General features: G+C 41.9%; 2 protein-coding genes across 3 annotated transcripts; both read right to left on the bottom strand.

Moving 5' to 3' along the window:
• Nucleotides 1-68: 68 nt before the first annotated feature.
• On the bottom strand, nucleotides 69-14,401 carry LOC118110540 (DDB1- and CUL4-associated factor 1). Its single transcript, XM_035158383.2, has 25 exons — nucleotides 14,186-14,401; nucleotides 12,672-12,792; nucleotides 12,500-12,576; nucleotides 12,342-12,415; nucleotides 12,117-12,230; nucleotides 11,246-11,383; nucleotides 10,471-11,067; nucleotides 9,756-9,857; nucleotides 9,501-9,659; nucleotides 8,998-9,177; nucleotides 8,606-8,815; nucleotides 8,261-8,430; nucleotides 8,014-8,138; nucleotides 7,384-7,619; nucleotides 5,489-6,564; nucleotides 5,201-5,399; nucleotides 4,854-4,936; nucleotides 4,252-4,336; nucleotides 3,927-4,160; nucleotides 3,347-3,440; nucleotides 2,862-2,966; nucleotides 2,601-2,674; nucleotides 2,374-2,469; nucleotides 2,039-2,279; nucleotides 69-1,412 (listed from the first exon to the last, which is right to left on the bottom strand). Exons 2-25 carry the CDS (start codon nucleotides 12,782-12,784, stop codon nucleotides 1,357-1,359), a joined length of 4,638 nt encoding a protein of 1,545 aa, XP_035014274.1. The 5' UTR covers nucleotides 12,785-12,792; nucleotides 14,186-14,401; the 3' UTR covers nucleotides 69-1,356.
• Nucleotides 14,402-14,432: 31 nt separating this feature from the next.
• On the bottom strand, nucleotides 14,433-20,697 carry ssuh2rs1 (ssu-2 homolog, related sequence 1). 2 transcript variants are annotated; one of them, XM_035158389.2, is made up of 14 exons: nucleotides 20,473-20,697; nucleotides 20,349-20,380; nucleotides 20,184-20,251; nucleotides 19,531-19,650; nucleotides 17,823-17,898; nucleotides 17,517-17,646; nucleotides 17,316-17,376; nucleotides 16,781-16,902; nucleotides 16,611-16,673; nucleotides 16,431-16,513; nucleotides 16,253-16,345; nucleotides 15,968-16,073; nucleotides 15,281-15,388; nucleotides 14,433-15,167 (listed from the first exon to the last, which is right to left on the bottom strand). In XM_035158389.2, the coding sequence occupies exons 2-14, from the start codon at nucleotides 20,369-20,371 to the stop codon at nucleotides 15,027-15,029; spliced, it is 1,194 nt and encodes a 397-aa protein (XP_035014280.1). In that variant the 5' UTR covers nucleotides 20,372-20,380; nucleotides 20,473-20,697; the 3' UTR covers nucleotides 14,433-15,026. The 2 variants fall into 2 exon arrangements, with proteins under 2 accessions (XP_035014280.1, XP_035014281.1); XM_035158390.2 differs by lacking the exons at nucleotides 20,184-20,251; nucleotides 20,349-20,380; nucleotides 20,473-20,697 and adding an exon at nucleotides 19,861-20,089.
• Nucleotides 20,698-20,750: the final 53 nt, after the last annotated feature.

Below are 20,750 nucleotides of genomic sequence, written 5' to 3'. Positions count from 1 at the left end.
TAACAGCTTATCAACCATCGACTGATCCTCGAGCATCGTTCACACGTCATTAAAGAAGCACACACAACTTATTTTGCAACTTTATTTATAGTAAAAATACTTTTAATACATACAAGATGTACATAATTGTCTCAAGAAACTCAACATAAGTCTCCCTATGGAAAAGAAAACAGGCAAAATTATTAGATACAAATCAAAACCGTGAGAAAAGTCATGAAATGTTTGCACAGCTTTCAAAAAAGTGTGCAAGTGAAGGCATCTGTTTTCACAATGTTGAAGTACGAAGCCTCCTGTCAGTCAATCAGAGGAAACGCACGTGAATATGTTTTGCTGTATCTCCTGTTTTTCAATGATTCAAGTTCTTTTTAAAGATCGAGTTAGATCCAATGAATGAAGCTTATCATATTTTCAGTCCTGAACCAAAGACATTGAGATATATCCTCAGTTCTTGAACATAAAACTAAGTTTAACTGAACCTGTGCCGTCATCAACTGAACCCAAATGATGGCACGGCTCAGTAAAAGGTGAGTGAGATAACACAAAGGTAGAGCGCTGCACAACCCTGTGTCTGTCATGTGCTGACAGTGAGCAGATGTAACAGTTTGGTTACGATGGCCACACTAGTTATGGTGTCTTGAGCGATTCAACAGCACCGAGCTGATTTATCTATTTACACAATGAAATCAGGAGGCAAAGTCAGAAATGGCACTGCTGTGTGTGGCAATTTGGTCGTCGGTTTGTGGTGAGAGTCAAACCTGAAAGTGGGATTTGACGCTTGATGAACCATCAGCAACATGTTTGTGCATCACATTAGCTGCCTAACTCGGCACTTCAGTAAGTTCTTGTGATTATTCCAGGTGTGGTGAAATACAAGCATTGTAACAAGTATACAAGTATTGTATCCTCGGTTCTACAGTTGCAGGCCCACAGCCCGGCAATGGAAGTTGTTTCCCCCACAAAACACTAATCTGTGGCCAACCAGAGGCTCACAAAGTGAGTGAATCAATATCAAATAAAGAAGCTCATTAGAGAGCCGCTAATGTGATCAAATATAAAACTTTTCTTCACTGCAGCTACACACTGGCTTTTTCAATCACCATCAAGCCCACTTTTGTTTTATAAAACTATATCATATACAATCATTTCTTTTGCCCACCACTTATTGGATTTCCCTGGTCCTGTCACTCCCAAAGTGTGCAGACACCTACAGTTACAAACTGGCAGTGCTCCAGATTATCTCCCACCTCATCTGCTGATACTCTCTTTTTCGCGCCTCCTGTTCCGCAACTCAAATGTCTGTGAAGCAGAAGTCTTGACATGTTGTCCAGCTCCTCGGTCCCAGACGCCGAAGTCTCCTCACTCGTTCAGGGATAACATGATGTCATCCTCAAGGTCAGAGTTGTCAGAGCTGTCTGTTTGTGAGACAGACAGATATACAGATTTAGAAGCGTAGGGACACAGATGTGGCGCCGGAGAGGTCAGAGGGTGAAGAGGAAAAACTAAAAAACAAAACAGCTCCGGCATAATGTGAACCTGATGCAGCAGATTAAAGCGCTTTTCAAATGTCCATGTGTTCAAATGACAAATCTTGTTTTCTGTTAAAAGTCAAACAGTTTCAACTGAATTCATGTTTTTCTTTTTTGGGGTAAGTTTAAGGGTACCCATTTTATTTTGCTATATATTTTACTCTAAATTATAAAAATTTAACACATTTATCACAAATAGATTGTAAGAATTTTTCACTTTTCATCTAAAATCATCCTCCCTCGAAGACAGAAAGCATTTGTGTTTCAAATTACTTCTTATATGATTAACCCTAAAAAAATCTTAAACAGGTAACTGTGAATTAACTTGTATTTTTGCAGGTTTAGCTTTAATAACTTTTTCTCCACACACATAACACAACCACCAGGACAATTAAAAACTAAATTACAGAATTACAGAATAACCGAGGGCAAAAAAAGACGTGTTCAAATTATGGATCAATAGAACTCGATGCAGTGCAGCCAACAAGTAGCTAAAATGAAGCGCTACTCACCATTGTCGCCATCCAAATCAACATCATTATCAGAGTCATCGTCGTCATTGTCATCGTCATCGACTTCAAGAAGACGAGCCACCTCCTCATCAGAGGGAGAAAATTCCTCATTCCCATCATCCTCTTCTTCATCATCCTCGTCTTCTCCGCCGTTCTCTAGCTCAGCGATAAGGGGGTCTGTGTCGATATCATCATCCGAGTCGTCATCATCGTCATCATCTTCCTCCTGATCATCATCCTCCTGGTGCACAAATGACAAAAAAAATATTATTATCAAAAATATTATTATTGTATCAATTATTATTATTATAAAAAATAAAACAATAAAGTACGACCTGGTCCTCCTCGTCCTCCTCCTCTTCCTCTGCAAGTCTCTGCCGGCCAACTTCATACAATCTGCACACCGTGTCTGTGTTAAATGAGTCTTGGTTCTATGAGACAGATAAAGCAGGAGGACAATATGAAATTCTTCATAATATTTACAGATAGACATTATTACAATCTAATAATAGTAATTATTACAAAGTACTTGCATTTTAAAGCCACAATGATAAGAATTTACCTCAATCACAGCTAAGTAGCAGTCTTTTGTGTCTGTGCAAAGGTCAAATATATTCCTTTTGACATCAATAGTGGCTGAGAGGAGAGAAAAGAACAGGTTAGGAGTCAATATACAAGACAAACAGCAACATACTACAGAAATTAAATTATCACCAGCTATTACAAGGTATAATATAAAAGGTAACGAAGTGAAACATTTAATTATCTTAAGACTTTTGGGAAAAATCAATTGAAGTGAAGCAAAAGCAGAAAGCCTGATTACCGATTGGTTTGTAGTCTGTGGCATTAAAGGTCCTGAAGGACGAACCGAACGGACTTTTCATCTGCATTTCCATCATGTCGTCCTCATCATCGGCCTGTAACATTGCTGCAAAGACAGAGAGCCACAGAGGAGTGGGAGAGAGAAAATAAAAACTGTGCACAGCGAGCTGGTGAGCCGGGGTTCTGGCTCCTGAGAGATTAAAGTGGTGTTCGCGCGATCAGAGCCGCCACGCCACGCCCCTTTCTCTCCCTGTGAGGCAGCGCGAACCAGCTGGTTTTGTCTTTTGCCAGTCCAACACTGTTCCCTCTGCCCATATGGCTCGAAGTGACAGTGGAATCGGGCACGCACACACATACAGTCTCCAAATACACACACACGCTCCATAATTACACAACCTCACACACTTGCACTGACTGTAAAAAGGAGTTGTAGGCTTGATGCCAAAAGCTCTACATTTCCCATCATGCAGCGGTGTCCTTATTTACCTCCATAGATGACGGTGCCGTTGTTGTTGAAGACTATTCTGCACTGGTCCAGAGCGGGAACAGTGTGGAGGAGGTGGAAGGTCCGCAGATCCCACTAAAACTCCAGTTAAGTTTTTGTATCAACTAAACAGGCCACAAACTTAATTAGCCAGTGATTAAAACGGTCCCCTGAGAGGTAAAAATCAATTTTCATTGCAATACATATTTAATGGTTAGCAGTGAAGTAAAAGCTCAATAGTCGTCCCATAATTGAAGCGACAACAAATTCAATCACTGATACAAGCTTTCTTTTTTACATCCTGAATGCAATCACTTTTAGCCGATAACTTTAGCAATTTATTTAGCACTAAATTAAATCATCAAATGATTACTCCTGCAACTTTAGACTTTATATTTAGAGGATTTAAAGATCCATGTTTTTACCACTAATGCTACAGTACTCAATGCACTGCCTCACATATTTTAATAAGGCCAATTACATTTTATGAAGAGATAAGGGATGAGTTTGGGCTTTAATTTACTCCCCAGTCGATAGGCATGTCTCTTACTGTACTGAATTCTCATCAAGTGTCTAGGATACGATTTCCGTGTTAATGATGACCTCCAGGCTGTTGGGATGGAACACGCCGCTGATGTTCATGTTGAACTTGTCAAACTTGTGGATGGCCTGAGCCGTGCGCACATCCCACAGCACGCCGTCGTTCAGCACCAGGTCGTCCGTGGGGTTGAAGGTGGCACAGTTCCTCTTGTAGTTGTTAGCCAGGTCTGGGTTGTTGAGAGTCAGCGTTACCTGTCCCGTCTGGATGTCATAGATCTGACGAAGGGAAGAGAATCATGTGAGCGTTTACCATTTTATTTCAACTTATTCTGTATTCAATGATTTCAAAAAATGCTGACATACGTACTCGTGCTACATGCTCCTTAGTTCCAATGACGCGATCTTGTGAAAGTTTACTGAACTCCACATAATGGTCACCGAGAAAGGAATGCCTGGAGACAACGAGAGCAGCATTTCAACATTTAAATCGAAAACACAGAGTCAAGTATGTGTGGAAAATCTGAATAGTTAAAACTGTAACTGCTTAAAGACATGGTACAACAAATCACTCCATCGGCTGAGTCTCGGTAATGCCTTGGTTAAACTGTGCGGATGAATGAAGCCAAGTGCTTGTGTTCCATGAAGTGAAGACTGCAGCCCTCAGGCTGTTAGCGTGCATAATTAAAAAGCATGTCATCTCTTTTTGGCAGCTCCCTGTTTTGACATAAAAAAAAGCTGCTTTACCATTGGACAGAGAAGACCACATACATGGAGGCAGTGGAATCACAGACAAGTTCCTAACTGAACTGTGGATCGATTGTCTGTGGTCAGAGAGCTGTCATGTGGTCGGTGCTTTCTGGGTAATTTTCCGCTCCAAATAATTCAAGAAATATTTTATTCAGGATTTTTACGTAAAAGAATTTAGCTTGTGAAATTATGAGTTCAGCCTCATGTGAAAACATCACTTACTTCATGATGAACACTGATTTCATGCCCCACAGTGCAGACAGGGGGTAACTCCAAGAGGCTGACGTTAAGAGCAGAGAGCCATCCTAAAAATACAAAATACGATTGTTGAAAATCGTCCACAAACATATTTTAAGACATAAACACACTGTGTTTGAAATAATATTGTGCCCAACATGGATTTTCCACAAAAATCCAATCCTCGGACAAAGATCCCGGTTAAATAACAATTGGCAAAACACATTTTCAAGTAGATCGTCAAATATCTTACATGCAGGATTACACACAGCAACTGGAACTACCAGACAGATTGTGAAACAGATGATGTATTGGTTGCTGTCCGTACTGACCCGTGAGGGCTCCAGGTGAGTGATGGCTGAACTGTGACAGCTGTAGCTTGCTTCCTCCTGGCCTGTAAACACATTGTAGAGTTTGAGCTGCCCTGTGCAGGTCCCGAGCATCAGGAACCGTTCGCGAGCTGAGAAGGCACAACACATGAATCCACTCTCATCCTCATCAGCCTCCCTGAACACGGAGATGGGACGGAACCTAGACAAAAAGAAAATAAAGGATGTAGGAAAAAAAAAAAAAACTGTTGTAGAGGAAACGGCAAAGCCTAAAGTGAATTGGAAACCTACCTGCTGAAGATGAGATGTCTGTCGAAGCAGCCTCCATCTACTCCTCCGTATTTAGGATATATGACTCTCCGTGTGTGTCGGGATGTAAAGTTAATTGGTGCTTGGCGTCTCTGTTTGGGCTCGGGGCACTGATGGGGTGTAAAGAGAGAGAAAGGCGGGCACGTTGCGACAGGGTTTTTACAGCGCGCGTGCTGCTCCCTCAGGTACTCTGTGATAATGCCGTCTAATGCAGGGGGGGAGGGCAAGAGCCTGTCAAACTGCTTCTTCATGGCTGGACTCTGGCTGAAGGCCCCATGGTCTGACTTCTGCCTAAGAACACGTGGTTTCTTGGAGCTCACCACAGGGCAGCCCGCTTGTCGCTCACGAGAGAAAACGATTCGTCCGATCAGTGGGGATCCATTGCTACAGAGGGGGACAGACGTAGAGGGGAAAGCAGTTGAAGAGGACCCAGTGGATTGTGATGTTGAAGGACGCGTTTGTGGATGGCTGGAACCGGGGGTGGATGAAAGGGAAGGATGGTTCACGAGTCTTGAGCCGACACCATTGGCCAGCCGTGGTGTGCGGGGGAGAGTGGCAACAGGAGTGGCAGGTGGAGGAGGAGCAACCGAAGGGAAAGCAGAAGTAGAAAGTGAAGTAAGAGACAGACACGCCGTCGGGAGTTCTGCCTCTTTGGTAAGTATGGTGGCTGTGTCATGAAGGCCTTTGGCCACAAGGTGGTTCCTAATAAGCAACAGCAGCTCTTTCTCAGGGAAAGTGATCCTGGACTGGGCGACCACACTGGCCCTCTGCAGCCACGCCAGTGACACGTCAGTACCGATCATCAGCGGTTTCCCAGAGATCCTTTCTATCAGCTCAGCTGCAAACTTACAGAACTTGACGTGCTCGCTGCGTTTGTCCTGAAGCAAAGGCTCCTTCATGAGCTGCTGGATGTGTCCGCTGCTGAACAAAGGCAGCTTGCTGATAATCTGTCTGACGGAGCTGGAGCGAGACAGACCCACCAGAGCCTTACAGGCTAGAGCTCGGATCTGATCTGCATCTGTAATGGGCATCTTCACTGTCAGCAGGGACAACAGGACCTGCAGGACAGGCGCAGAATGCAGGTTAAAAAAAAACAGTGGCAGACAGAACTGAGGGAATGCTTATAATTATTTTTAACAGAAGGCTCCTAAATCAATAAATTGACCCAGTTGTGTCTAAAAAGCACCCATCATGAGAGGTGGACAAATACCTTTAAAGGTAAGGAAGTGAGCTTCAGTGATTTCTCTGCTCTCACTTTTATCCTTGGAAGGTGCAAATGAGAAACCTGACATCAAGTATATAAAGTAAACCAGTTAAAACTACTAAAAAGGGAATGTATTGCATTATACTGACAGGTGTTTGTATTATTTTCTCTACTCCATTGATATAAATGGGTGTTGGTTAGATTCCAGAAACAAATCTCTGTAGGATGCAACACATTTCAAAAACATCACAAACTTCCTCCTCTAAAATGACTGTGTACTCCATTCAACACGTCTCTAAAAGGGTTTTAATAAAAACTAAACATTCTTACATTTTTATTGCAAGCTGAGGACGTCCATCCTTCTCCTTGTAAATTAGCCTGTTATACTGTTTCCCCTGTTTTAATTCTGTAATGTTCTAACTACATCTTGTTACACTGAGCTCCAAATGTCCTGAAGTGCAGGTCAGAGCCTTGCATTGGATCTCTTGGTGTGTTAATGCGTGTGTAAATCCTGTCCAGTTACTGCTGCAGCACCTAACAGCTTCCATCCAGGTGCACAAATCTACCTCAAACGTTTTGGCCGCTGGGACAACTTCAGACACAGTTTGACTGAACCAAGCCAATTGAGAGAAAAATCGAACACGCTTCAGTCACTGGTATAATTTAACTCTACCTTGATGCCATTGTTGGACTGCACCACATTCCACATCTTGGTGAGCACACTCTCGCTCGCTTTGGTCTGCTGGGGCAGGCGGCGGCGGGGGGTGCCTGCAATGAACTTGCCAATGCTGGACATGCGTTTGTCTGGAGCACAGACGCAGTTGATGACAACCTGCAAAGCCGACTTCTGAATCTCGGCATCATTCACAAATACCTCTCCCTCTGCCACTGCCAAGACGATACTGATTCCTGAAAGAGCAAAATCCAAAAATGAAATGAAAAACCTTGCAGAAAAATAAAACCTGGAGTTTTGCCATCTCTCAGCAGAGCTGGGCACAGTTTTATTAAATGAACAAAAATAGGGGGGTAATAATAATTTTTATTGTGCTGTTGATAATTGAACTTAATGTTCACACCATGCAAGAAGTATTCTAATGGTTTATTGAACTCATGTCAGCACTACCGAAACATTTATATTAACTGCTGCTAACACATTATATATGGCATGGTGCTTGTTTTAATGACTCTTGGCTTTGGACAGGTAATTTTACACTGTTTCCGATAAAATAGAAAACACTTTTTAAATATCCTCAAATGTCTAACAATAAGTCAAGTTTATTCATAGTTAACTGATAACACCTACCTACGGTGGAAACAGTGGATCCTCCTTCATCAAGCACAGCAACAGCTTCAGACAACAACAGCTGGGTCTTTGGAACAACTGTTAGAATACTCAGGATGTCGAGGGCATAACGAACTGTATCACTCCTACAGGGAGAAGAAAATCATAAAACAATAAGTATCACGATGTCACTAATCACTCTCTCAGTCTGGAGGTGGGAAATGTTAAAAGATGTAAACAGGATGTGAAAGGACAGCCATATCTTTACCTGCCATAGTAGGTCCTCCAGTCACAGGCAATGGAAATGAGCTGTAGGAGGAGCTGAACACACGACAGCTTGTGGAAGACCTCAGCCGGTTCCCAGTAAAGTCGCAGTGGTCCGTACTCTATCAGAAACTCCATCATTTCCACCACCTGTTCACGAGTATAGCTGACCGCCTGGGACACAGACGAGAACACAAATGGTTACTGCAGGAATCAAAACTCCTGCATCAGCTTTACAACAACATCAACATAAAGAGAGCACTACACGTAATATCTGAATAATACATTAAGAAATCAGGTGTACAGTAATGTCAGGCTCAGATATTGTTTGTCCTCTGTGTGTGTGTACCTTGTAGTATGGCTGAGAGTGAATGGGGGCACCCCCCTCCGTGCGCTGCAGGGATTGCTTAACCTGCTCCACCTTGATTGCCAGATGGGCCTCAAAGTACCTGCGCAGGGCCATGCAGGTGTGCTTGGCCGTCTGCCTGCTGGAGAAAATCTCATCATCACTCAGCAGCGCTCCCTGGTCCTCAAGGTTCAGGATCTCCAGTGTGCTAATCTGAAAACAATCAGTTCGACATCATATATATTGGTACACAATCAGCATCTGTTACATCTTGATATCACAGCGACTGCTCGGCTTATCAGTTCTTGAAACACACAGTATTTTCTATGAATGATACACATGGTTAGTTTTACATGGTTGGGATCGCGAGAAGGCAGCTGCTGGTTTGTACTTACCAGATTGACAAGGCGCCGGAGCCCGTCCTGCCTGTCGAAAAGCTCCAGGACAGCACGGAAAGAAAAGGAGATGGAAAAGAACATTGTGGCATGGCAGCAGCCGGATGCATGCGAGCATTCCAGCAGCCACAGCGTGTAACCAACCACATCGGACAGGATGGAGTGGGGCAACATGCACACCTTGAGAGGAGAAGATACAGCAGTGAATACAAATGTGAATTGCTTCTGAATCCAGGAGATACTGATAAAATCAAAACATAATTTTCATTAAATACAGAGCTACAGAGGATTTTCTAAATAAATGACCAAAAAGGTAGAGGAATCTGTAGTTAATTTCTCTCACATACAAAAGACAAACAAATGCCGATATAGAATATTAAATTAAAAATTGGCATATGCACCAAAAGAATTGCAATAAAAACATGGTTGGCACATTTTATAAATATATGTACATATTACACGTAGCTCGCAGTGTATTTGTGTAGTGTGTGTCTGTTCTGTACCCTCTCCATTGCATCCTGGTTATAGGCGAGGTAATAGAGACACAGAGACACTCCGGTGGCCGACATCGACGGTCGGGGGATTTCCAGCAACTTCTGAACTCCTCCGTGAGCCACAAACTCAGCAGCAAACTTCTTGTGCAGCAGCAAAGATGCCAGGTACTGAGAGAGGGGAGGGGAGAAGAGAGACAAGTCTAGAGAGCTTGACCTCGTGTTTCAGCACTTTGGGGGGGGTCAACTACATGAGAGTGTGTTTACCTTGAGAGCCTCAAAGGTGAGCTGCACATCATTGGTCTGCTTTAGATCCATATAATGCATGAGTAGCTCGCGAGCTCCAATCTGCATGAACACTGCCAACAGCTGCAGATAAGAAGAGGAGGAGGAGGAGAAGGCATGAAGAGCACATAAATGATGTCACTGTCACTTTTGGCTAATTGCTATAATATATAGTTCAACTAAAATAATGCCTGCTAAAAACATGTCCTGTATAAACTGAGCATGCAGTGTCCCTTCAAAAAGGACTTTTTTTAATGTCACAACAGAATCATATCTTTAATCATAATTAAAGAAGACTGACATCTGCTGGTAAGTCTGTGACAACACAAGGAAACACATACACAACCTACAGTGATAAGTTACATATGCTGCAAAATACCATGGCTGCAACAAAAGATCATTTAATTTGATCAATCTGCCAATCGTTTTCTCATTATATCCTTTTTTATATGAATTTTCATAAAATAGTAAAAATAGTTTGATATCATTTCTGTAGTCCAAGACCCAAAGATGTTGTGTTTGCTACAATATATGACAAAGAAAAGCATCAGCTCCTCACATTTGAGAAACAACTAGCCAAAACGATTAATTGCTTTTCAAAATTGTTGCAAATCAATATCTACTCATCAATTAATGACTAATTGTTGCAGTTCTAAATGCTTCTGTAAATTGAGCCGGCTGAGGTCAATAGACCCACCTCCTGATACTCCCCCAGAGGAGTGAGATACTGCAGGATGAGCCTCTGCTCGATCTCTGGGGTCAGAGGGTACAGATGGTAGTTGTTGCCTATCACCCAGGGGCTCATTTCGGACCAGCTGCTGTTGGAGAGCTCGCTGAAGTTCCTCTCCGGATCTGGCAAAGAGAAATTTAGCTTCTGTTTTGAGGTCCTGCCAAGCTCCCTGTCTGCCTTTCTTTTTAGGTAACTGCTGCCATCCGAAATGCCAGGGTGTAACAGTGAACTTGGGGCAGACATGGGCTTCATCATGGTTTTAACAGCGGAGTTGGCATGGCTGCTGGCCTTGTGAGGGGAGTTGAGACGGAACGAAAGCTCGTTTTCAGGCTCAATGGCCGAGAAGGGAATTTCTCCATCCCCCTCGGGCCCCGTCCCCTCCCTTTCAGCTCCGTTTCTGCCCAGCATGAAGGGCTTCTCTTCAAAGCCTCCGTCGACAGTCTCCTCATCTAAAGGTAGCAGAGGCTCACTCAAACTCTTCCTGGGGCTGGGCCGTTTGATTTCCCTTTTGTTCTCAGCATCCTTATCCTGAAGCTCACGTAACCGATGCAGCATCAAAGGCACCTGTCGAAACAGAGCATGGAAAGTTAAAAGTTAATCGACAGCTGCGACTTCACACCACCTACTGATGATGAGCAAATAGTTCTAATGCTTGTTGAAATAGAATTGTATTGGCTGTTGTAGTACATTGTCCACCACTATGTACTTTCTGACATTTGACACAGGAGAATCCCCGACTCACCAAAACAGAGTTCTCCTCCCTGTAGTTGGCTGCAATGTCCTGATTCTCCATGGCACCAGCCAACAGGCCTGTGGCATAGATTCTGAGGGGCTGCTCTGCCTCCTGGGCCCACTTAAAAAGACGCTCAACAATACCCTCCTGAAAAACACAAACACAGATTAAAAGTCAATTACATTTAAAAACAAGAATATGAACCAATAATTAATCATTTAAAAAAATATAAAAAATGAGGGCTTCAAAAACTATTTGACAAGCATAGTTCTAAATAAAAGTTACATTTAAACAAATATTTCAGTTAAAAAAAAGAATCAGATATCAATGTCTATAAATTTCAGTTTACAAGGTGTTCAAAGTGTAACGAAGTTTGCAGGTTGGACTGTGGCTCCACAAACAAATATGAAAGCTGTTGCCAGTTATCTGAATTTGATGGGATTGTCAGGTCCTGCGACGATGAGGCTTCAGTTCTTTACTTTATACAACTAATATTTTTTTAGTGAAAACTTCATGGCCACTTCGGCCTTTACCATCTGCCCCTACTGCATTTGAATCTTCTTTAATACATGGGACAGTAGAAGAAATAGCTTTCTGAAAACTCTTGTAGCTTCCTGTTCACTGTAGTATGTGTGATTTTATTATATACCAGCCTGCTACACATGAATGAGTAATGTTGCCAGTAGAGGTCATGTAATTAAATGTACTACATTACATAATTTCCTTACGTGCATTTAAACACTAAAAAGGGCATATTGGATATGTATTTGGAAAACTATAACAATACAGGCTACCATAATAACTGAAATAAAGGAAACACGTTGTTTGGGCATAAAAAATGAGAAAAAAGGGTCTAATAATGAAGTCAGGAATATTGTACCTTTTCTTGAAAGACCACTGCTGTCTCCAGTCCAGGCATGATGTTCTGAAGCAGACGACAAGCCGCTGCATTGAGGGAAAATTCTCTGCTGGTCATCACATAGCTATTCACCAGCTATAAACAGAAGAAATTTGTAAAACATTGAGAGAAAAAAAAAATCACCTTCTGACTCAGACGCTAAGAATGGCTCTATGTGTTGTACAACAAGTGTCAGTTCACTCTTACTGCGTTCATGAAGTCATCATTCTTGAACAAGATCTTGAGCAGGTGTCCCAACACACACTCTGGATCAGCTCTCCCTAGTGGCCAAGAGGGAAATGTCAGACACATTCATAACATTTAACTTCCCAGTGATCTTGGCTTTATGCGTTTCGTTGTCATACCAGGATGTCGATCATCAAAAGGGTCTGGGTCTGCTTTGTGGTACTCCTCTGTCTCCTTCTCAACAAGCTCAGAGATTCTAGAAGTTACAGCAAAGTAACACATTTAAATGTCTTTGTGACTCCATCAGCTCAGCCCAGTGACATCACAATAACAAGCAGCAGGACTCCTTACTTTGTGAGGATGCTAACCAGCTCCTGGGTGCTGCCTTGTTGTTCTCTCTCCCACTGTTCCAGTAGAGCAGTCAGCTCTGCCTTGGAGTCTACGCTGGCAGATGCTGACGCCATAGCGTTGCCTGTCAGGATGGCATACATGTAATATAGATTACTTTCATTATTGAAACCAGAATCCTTTAATCAGGTCAAATTGCAAATGCTAAAAAGTGCTTAAAGTGTTGAAATGCAAAAAAAAGGTAAATGTGATTGATCTACTATTATATCTTACACGATCAGATCATTATAACTCATTCATTAATGTGAAAGTGTAATGTAGTGAAAATGTGAGTCAATTTCGTTTTGTTGTTAAAAATTCTAAAAGTTGTAATAAAAGTACTTCTTTAGTCCAACCAATGGTTCAAATCTCAAAATCATTAAAAACAATAATCAAAACGATTAAATCATTGAATTAAAAAAAAGCAGAAAATCATCACACGAGAAGCAGGAACCAGGAAATGTTTGCATGAGAGATGACAAACAGAAATGAATGTTCTGTTGTTGAATAAATGAATTTCCTATTCATCATTAAACTATATTTGTATGTATTATTGAGCAATTCCACTATTAAAGCATCATCTACCATCAAACCACTCATATGTTTTGTATGGAGAAAGTGTAGTAAGTAAATTGTAGTGTGATGGAGTAAATGCTGTAGTAAATAGTGGAGTAGAAGAATAAAGTGGCATGAAAAGAAAATACAAGTACCTCAAATTTGTACTTAAATGCAACAGTACTGTAAAATATACTATAAATGTTCTTACTTACATGCAACCACAGATTAATATTGTCTCTACAGTTCCCTCTCCACACGCATCTACAACTCACAGGGGCTGAAACAAACTCTGCTGCAGCACTTAATCAAACAATCACATAAAATACTGTTCGTTACGATCCAGAGAACAAATATATAGAGATTTGATCCAAAAGCTTCACAAACATCCGAGCAGGTGCAGCCTCTCTCCGGGGACTTAAACTGTCAAACACTGTCACTCTCACTTAGCATTTAGCACGTAGCTCGCACTTCCTCATGCGCTTCTCTGGGTTTTGTTTGTGGAGCTTCAGTCTCGGCTCCGACACGTTCCACGTCCCCCCTGCACCGACTCACAGGGGATACTCGCAGGAGATACTCGCAGGAGATACTCACAGGAGATACTCACAGGAGATACTCACAGCTCCAGGCAGCAGCAGCAGCAGCAGCAGCAGCAAACTCTCACAGAGCCTGTTGCGATGTTGCTCCAGCTCCACTCTGGCTAAACAGGGAAGCTAATCTATTTGGCTTTGCTAGCGAACGCTGTTGGCGGTTTCCGTGCTTCAGACCACCGAGCCGTCCCGGACATGTTCCTATTTGCTGAGTGAGATTCAAATCACAGTCGCACCAACACGAAACCTGCCCGTACATGAAGCCAGGCGCTGGGGGATGCTAGCTAGCGAGCATCACAGGTAAGCCTGGCTACGTTGAGCTAGCATGCTAACCTCGTTGCTCCGCTCAAGCTCTTCCCCGCTTTCTCCCAAAATGGACCCAGACTCGCGTCCACCGGTGTCGCTCCGACCTCCGTAGCTCCTCGGTGTCTCCGTGTGGATCCGCGTGTCACAGCCGCAGCTTCATTTGCTTTATTACAGCTTCGTGTTCACGCTTTATTATCATTATGGCGAACACGTTCCTCACGTCGTTTAGCCAGCGACGGTCGACGTTTTATGACGTAACGACTCGGGAGCAAAACAGTTGTGAAAGCACATTTATTAAAAATTATGAATCATTGCATACAAGTTACATGTTTTTTGTATTGTATTGTAAGAACATAAACATTTAATTAATATAAAAATAATTAATGTTGCAAAGACAGCAAACGGATTTGGTTAAATGCTAATTTAGTTACATTAAAATATCAAGCAAATAATATTCTGTATGAAATATCTGCTTTTACTGATTATAAATCATTGATATTATATAAAAGTACAAAAGTGTCAGGTATAAAGGGATGTGGTTTAGATAAGTAAACATGATTCTCTGTGATGCACATACAAATGGCACATAACAATGTGAATTCTTGACATTAGATGTTGTCATGATTAGTCAGAGGCAAATAGACTTTCAGTGTAGATTGCTTGCTCAAATAGCTACACGAGTTCTACTACCTCATTGTAGCTCATCAATAAAATACCTCTATGTCAAATGACAAACTTAAACAAGGTCGAGACTGCCCACATCTCAGGGAATGCTCCATTAATCCATAGAACTGACCTGTGAGTAACATATTTAGAAGTGTGTTTGCTTGGAAAGTGAGCCCCTTCATACACAGCCACTGCAGTCACATCACATTACAGTACAGCAACAGGTGGCAGGATAGTTGTCTGCATTAACTTTAAACTCGTTCCCGTAAACAAAGTAAATGTTTGAATTGGCTTTCCACATGTAGGTCACTTTGGTGACAGGGATCAGCTCGATGGTATGGCGCTGCAGACAAGAAAAGCAGATATGAGCATGTTACACACGCAGAAGTAAGTTGATCAGAAGATTTGTCCAATCCAAACTAAATGTTTGGCATTACATGAAAATATTGTAAATACCTGTTGTAGAACACGTGATGTCTGGGAGAACTTGCCCTGGTGTTCACTGACAAGGCGCTGCGAAGCATTCACCACTGCAGGGTCTGGGAAGCCCATCACTGGGTATACCTGCACAGAGGGATCAGAAAAATGTAAGTGCTGAATCATTATTCATGTTTAAATCCCAATGAATATGGTTGACAGATCATACCAGGTGACAAACATTTTAGCTGTCCATTTATTGTGAGGAATGCACAGGGTCAGTATTATACCCAACACCAGCAACAGTACACAGGCTGCAAAGTAAAAGCAGCAGATAAGCAGCAGCAACTTCCTTCCTCCATCAGTGTCACACAGGATGTGTTCAGCAACAGCGCTTTTGTGTGGACCACCCATTACTTCACGGTGTCGAGAGCACAACACACAATCAAACTGAAGGAAATAGACTTGAAGCAGTTACCCTCGAAAAGCACCAGTGTAACAAGTTATGTGAGCTGTGAAAATTGCTTTATTGATTAGAAAATGACTGAAACACATTCTGTGTGGAAAGCGTGTGAGCCTGTTTGAGCAGATGTATAGATGCAGGTGAACTGAGGACACCAGTACAATTTCCTCACCAAAATCTAGGTAATGCGTTTGTTCTATGTGTTTTTACACTCGCCCACTTATATCTTGTGCCTCCTGTAAAAGTAAGAAACAATATTTTACCATATACTGAGAGTCTCTGAACATCTCCTTCCCAGACACTGTGCTGAGGTTGGTCACCTGCAGTCCGCTCAACTGTTCAACAACATAGTTGTCACAGTTGTTGATCCTGAATGCATATAAATAGAAAAAAAGAGGATATCCAGTTGAATTTTAGAACTATTAAACATGGATTAACAGTATAAAATAATCATAAATGTTGATGAGCTCAGGATCATTACGAAAATCCACTCATTGCTTTAGTTATCTCATATTCTTCACAGATAAACCATAAGAAGGAAACAGCACCATTTCACAGTGAGCTTGATGTAGACCAGAAGCTGTTGTTTTCCTTGACACACTTCACATTGCTTTGCTCCTTGCCCCCCACAGTGGCTGCAGCTGTAACATAACAACGGTTAATAACTACCTGTATGTTGTAGAGGAAGCACAATGTAATGTTCAGAAATCTGTGGGTGATTCTTACTTGTCCCTTCCTCTTCCATTGCATTGGTGGCATCGGTCGTCTCCGCTGCGGAAACCCGACCCATTGCACACCCAACAAACTTTCTGACAGGAGCAAGAAAATAAATCACATGATCATGTGATTGCCCAACTACAGGTATTGTAGTAACCTTTGCTGTGGTTGGTTGGTGGAGTGACTTACATTACCAGCACCGGCACAGTCTTTGCAAGGTTTTCGCCCCATTCCCACACAAGCGTGGCAGGTCTGTAGATGAAATGTTTCTTATCAGGAAAGAAAATCTCTAAACACAAGGAGAGGATGCCTTTCTTCTCCAGACACATTGTGTATTTTGCAGTATTGTTATTGTTTACCTTCATAGATGAAGTGTAGGGAACCTTGATAACCTGTTTGTCCTCCAGAAAAAAACTGGGGGTTTTAGCCGGAACATCCCAAGGCCCTGGAGGTGGTTGGGCGTAGGCATCCACTGTCTGCCCTAAATAAAACAACATATCAGATCGTCACTGAGGAGTCAAACTAAATGGCTGACTGACCTTAGAAAAGAGTATTGAAATAATTTACTGATAACCTGATCAATAGAACCATCAAGTACTTGATTAATTTCAGTATTTTAAATTGCAACATTTGCTTGTTCCAGCATCTCTATTGTCAGGATTTGGACACTTCTATCTGTCCAAATCTTTGTGGTCAGGACTGTTGGTCTGGCAACACACACAACTTGAAAATGTTCTCGTTAGCTCAAGGAAATTCTGGTGAGCATTTTTCATTATTTTCTAACATGTTATCATCAGAAAAAGAAAATCAACATATTACTGTAAAATAAAAAATGTATGGTTTGTTACAGATCCAGAGCAGAAGATGCTCAAAGTGACAGTAAAGTGACAGTACCTTTATATGGCTCATGACTCCACTCTGTAGACCTTGTTTCAGTAAAGGTTTCCAGACGATACTATAACAAAGCCGGAGTGTAGAAAACACACATGATTAAACAATCTACTTTCATTTCTTTGCTTATTATCCAAAACTATCATACAATTCAATAGTGTCCAACACTAATTCCCAACCACACATGAACAGACATTGTCCCACCCTGTATGTATTGAATGCCTCCATGTTGGTGATCACACCATCCTTGGCCGGTGATGTACTGTAGCAGCACTTGCTGGAGGCATACAGGATGAATGCCGCACGAGCAGTGTCTTCAGTTATAGACGGGATACTGTGAGGAGTGAAAGAACGACATACAGAAAGTCCTCAAGTCTCAGTTTTTAAGAGGAAGGGATACCACCCAGAGCACTGAGCTTGCATAACTTTAAGTCTTGAATTTCATTATCATGGAAAATATTCTCAAATATTCGGGTAATATTGAAAGAGAGGGAATAGTGTGAGACTTACTTCCAGTGTGGTTGTTCAGGTCCAGGCTCAGGCGCAGGAACTGGGTAAGCAGGCATTGGAGGGGGCAGAAATCCACCTACAGGACATTTTGAAAGTTTTAGTAGTGTTTCATTTATCATTTATCAGAGCGATCATTTATTTTACATTCAGTATATACTTAGTGACAACTTTACTTGGTCCACATTTAGACCTAAAACAACAGTTTGGCCTTAAATGCTAACTTTACTGAGACAATACTGTTCAGGGAGGTATTCATTTACCTTTATGATTATTATCGAAGTGGGCAGAGGTGTTGAACTGGACTGTGTAAGAGGTGTTTCTAATGGTATGTGTGTACCTACCCTATAAACCAACACTCAGGGAATACTTTACTACAACACATCCTTGTGATCCAGTAAAACACCACCACTGAATATGACTCCAGTACAAAACACACTGATGAATCAACACCTCTCAAGAAGTTGAAATGAAAAACAGGCCATTATAGGCGTTGTAAAGGTATATCATGTTACAGAGCTGTTGTATCTGGATTGCTGGGATCAAATGAAGGGACAGACGACACTGAGACAGACTCAATCAACAGAACTGTGGTAAAGTTCACCAAGATGTTGACCAGGAACAACCTGCGTGACAAGTAAAACTGTGCAACATCAAGAGAACTGGTGTTTTAAAGTCAAAGAGTGATCACATTACATATGGATTTGAGTTCTTACTGAGCTTTTGTATAAAGTTAACGGTAAAAGCCTCCTTACTTTGCCGTTAGAGCTCATAAAGCTTGTGCACAATAAGATGTGTAACTAATAAAGTGACCAGTCAATCAGCAAGCTCATCTGATGACGTTAGGCAAACCAAGGATACTTATATTTACTAATTATTTGAGAAAAAGTTATTTAAATGTAATATTTATCTGGGTAGAATTTATTTAAATTTCAGAGTAAAATTTATTTAGATTAGCTAATTATATGCAAATAAAATAATTTAGATTTACCAACAATCTGCATGAAATTACAGAAGCCCTAAACGGACATGGGACTTAATTTTAGTTGTTATCGTGATAACTGGATAAAAACCTTGTTATCTTGAGATAAGTCTGCATAAAGCCTATCATTACAGGAAGTGTCCCATTCAGTGTAGCAATGTCAGATGAGCAAGAGCTTGATCACCACATCATATTATTCTTCCAGTTACCCGAACACCTACATTCATTTAGTATTTTACTCAAAATCTAATTTAGGATAACGCATTTATAAAGCACAAAACAAATGCAGAAATAGGCTTACCCGTATACACGAGTTGTCAAGTCATCTATCAGTCGTTGATTGATAAAAATACTAGATCGTGATCTCAAATTAATTATCCCGTTATCTCGAGGGAAAAAAAGGTTTGTTATCTCGAGATAACGAGTTAATTATCTTGTTATCACGAGATAACAACTCAAATTAACTCACGGAAAAACAGAGGAAACATAATGTATGATTCCATGTCCGTTCAGGGCTTCCGTATGAAATGAATTTATATTTACCAACTTTATGGGTGAATTTGATTTACCAATTATCTGCAAATAAAAAGCTCATTTAGATTTACTAATAATCTGAGTGAAATTGATTTGGATTCACTAAATATAAGTCCTTATTCCAACTTATATTTGAGCACATAGTTGTGTCATCCTCTGTGTCACAGAGGATGACAGAGGTGCGGCTCACTTTACCTCCTCCCGCCACTGTTCCCTCGTAGCCCGGCATGCTGTCGAACATGCTGGCCGGAGGAGCGCTGGGTCCCGCCGCGGTGGCTGCTGCTGCTCCCGCTGCTGCGGGTGGGGCGAACATTGCTGCAACAAACCAGAAGAACAGGTTCAGTCGTTTCCACAAACGTAGACGTTTGAAAAGATTTGATTCCACTAAACCTTTATTGCATTCTGACACAGACGATCAAACAAAACCACAGTGTGACTCCACCCTTCTCTTCTCGGGGAATCCAGTTGAAATATGAGGCTCCGTAGACACATAACGATAAGACGGTAGGAGAGAAAGAGACTTACCCTGCCCCTCCGTGTTCACATCCATTCTCAGAGGCTCTACGGCAACAGTGTGAAACTAAACACTCGCTATCTCCACCTAGATCTGGTAAAAACTTCAAGTCATGCGGTAAAAGTCGCCGCTCGTGAAGCTCGCGCAGCTTCAAACCTCAAATAACCTGGAGATCCACCTGGAGATCCACCGTGACGTCACTCTAGGGTGTGCGCCGCACGGAAGTGTGTAATTACCACACTAATGCGTGTTTTTTTTTTTTTAAAACAGATCATTATCAGCAATTTCTTTTTACACTCAGTGTCAAATGACACATGGACCTTCCATGTCTTACCGGGTCCCGCTGCCGCTGTTGCCGGGACATAACCGGGGTTGGCTACTCCGTAGTTTCGGTTTTGCTGGCTGCAAAGTAACGGGAAACGAAAGTTAACTCCGGTGTGGTGGGATCCACAGAGAACTGCCTAAAAAAAGTGTGGTGTGAAGAACTGAAGACACTCACTTCCCAAGGTGCTGATACGCCATCTGTAGGCGCTGAAACACGACAAGTAAAAGATCAATATAAACTCTGCATACGTGCTCAGTGTGTGCTGCAACCGTCATGTGACACCAAGTAAATCACGCACCTTTTATCACAACACACCCTGACTTCCCACTGCTCCCAGTCAGCTGACTCCTCTTCTCTGACAGCTCGAAAGAGGGAATAAAACTTCACCTCTGTTAGATTGAACAGATATTCGATGTTAATCCGACCACTCCGACACAAAGCCCCCTCTGCTACCTACCCCCGATGCGCCCTCTTATGTCCGGGAAGTGCGCACCAACCGCAGTAAACAAATGCAAGAAGTGGGCTTCCAGATGTTGTGCGCAGTTTTTTTTTTATACATGACGTCACATTTGATAC

The sequence above is a fragment of the Hippoglossus stenolepis genome, chromosome 6 (genome assembly GCF_022539355.2).
Source record: "Hippoglossus stenolepis isolate QCI-W04-F060 chromosome 6, HSTE1.2, whole genome shotgun sequence".
Classification (NCBI taxonomy): Eukaryota; Metazoa; Chordata; class Actinopteri; order Pleuronectiformes; family Pleuronectidae; genus Hippoglossus; species Hippoglossus stenolepis.
Note: the sequence above shows the minus strand (reverse complement) of the source record. Positions and strands in the feature narration are given on the sequence as shown.

Bases quoted from the DNA above. Each gene is read 5' to 3' on its own strand.
- ssuh2rs1 (XM_035158389.2), bottom strand. From the start codon at position 20,371: ATGGCGTATCAGCACCTTGGGAA. The intron at 17,899-19,530 runs GTAAAGTGAGCC...AATGTCCTGTAG, and splicing joins GGGAACAGTGGCGGGAGGAG to GTGGATTTCTGCCCCCTCCA. The intron at 16,346-16,430 runs GTAAGAATCACC...GTTATGTTACAG, and splicing joins AATGGAAGAGGAAGGGACAA to CTGCAGCCACTGTGGGGGGC.
- LOC118110540 (XM_035158383.2), bottom strand. From the start codon at position 12,784: ATGGCGTCAGCATCTGCCAGCGTAGACTCCAAGGCAGAGCTGACTGCT. The intron at 8,431-8,605 runs GTACACACACAC...TCTGTGTCCCAG, and splicing joins ACTCTCAGCCATACTACAAG to GCGGTCAGCTATACTCGTGA. The intron at 2,967-3,346 runs GTAAATAAGGAC...CTGTCTTTGCAG, and splicing joins CGGCACCGTCATCTATGGAG to CAATGTTACAGGCCGATGAT.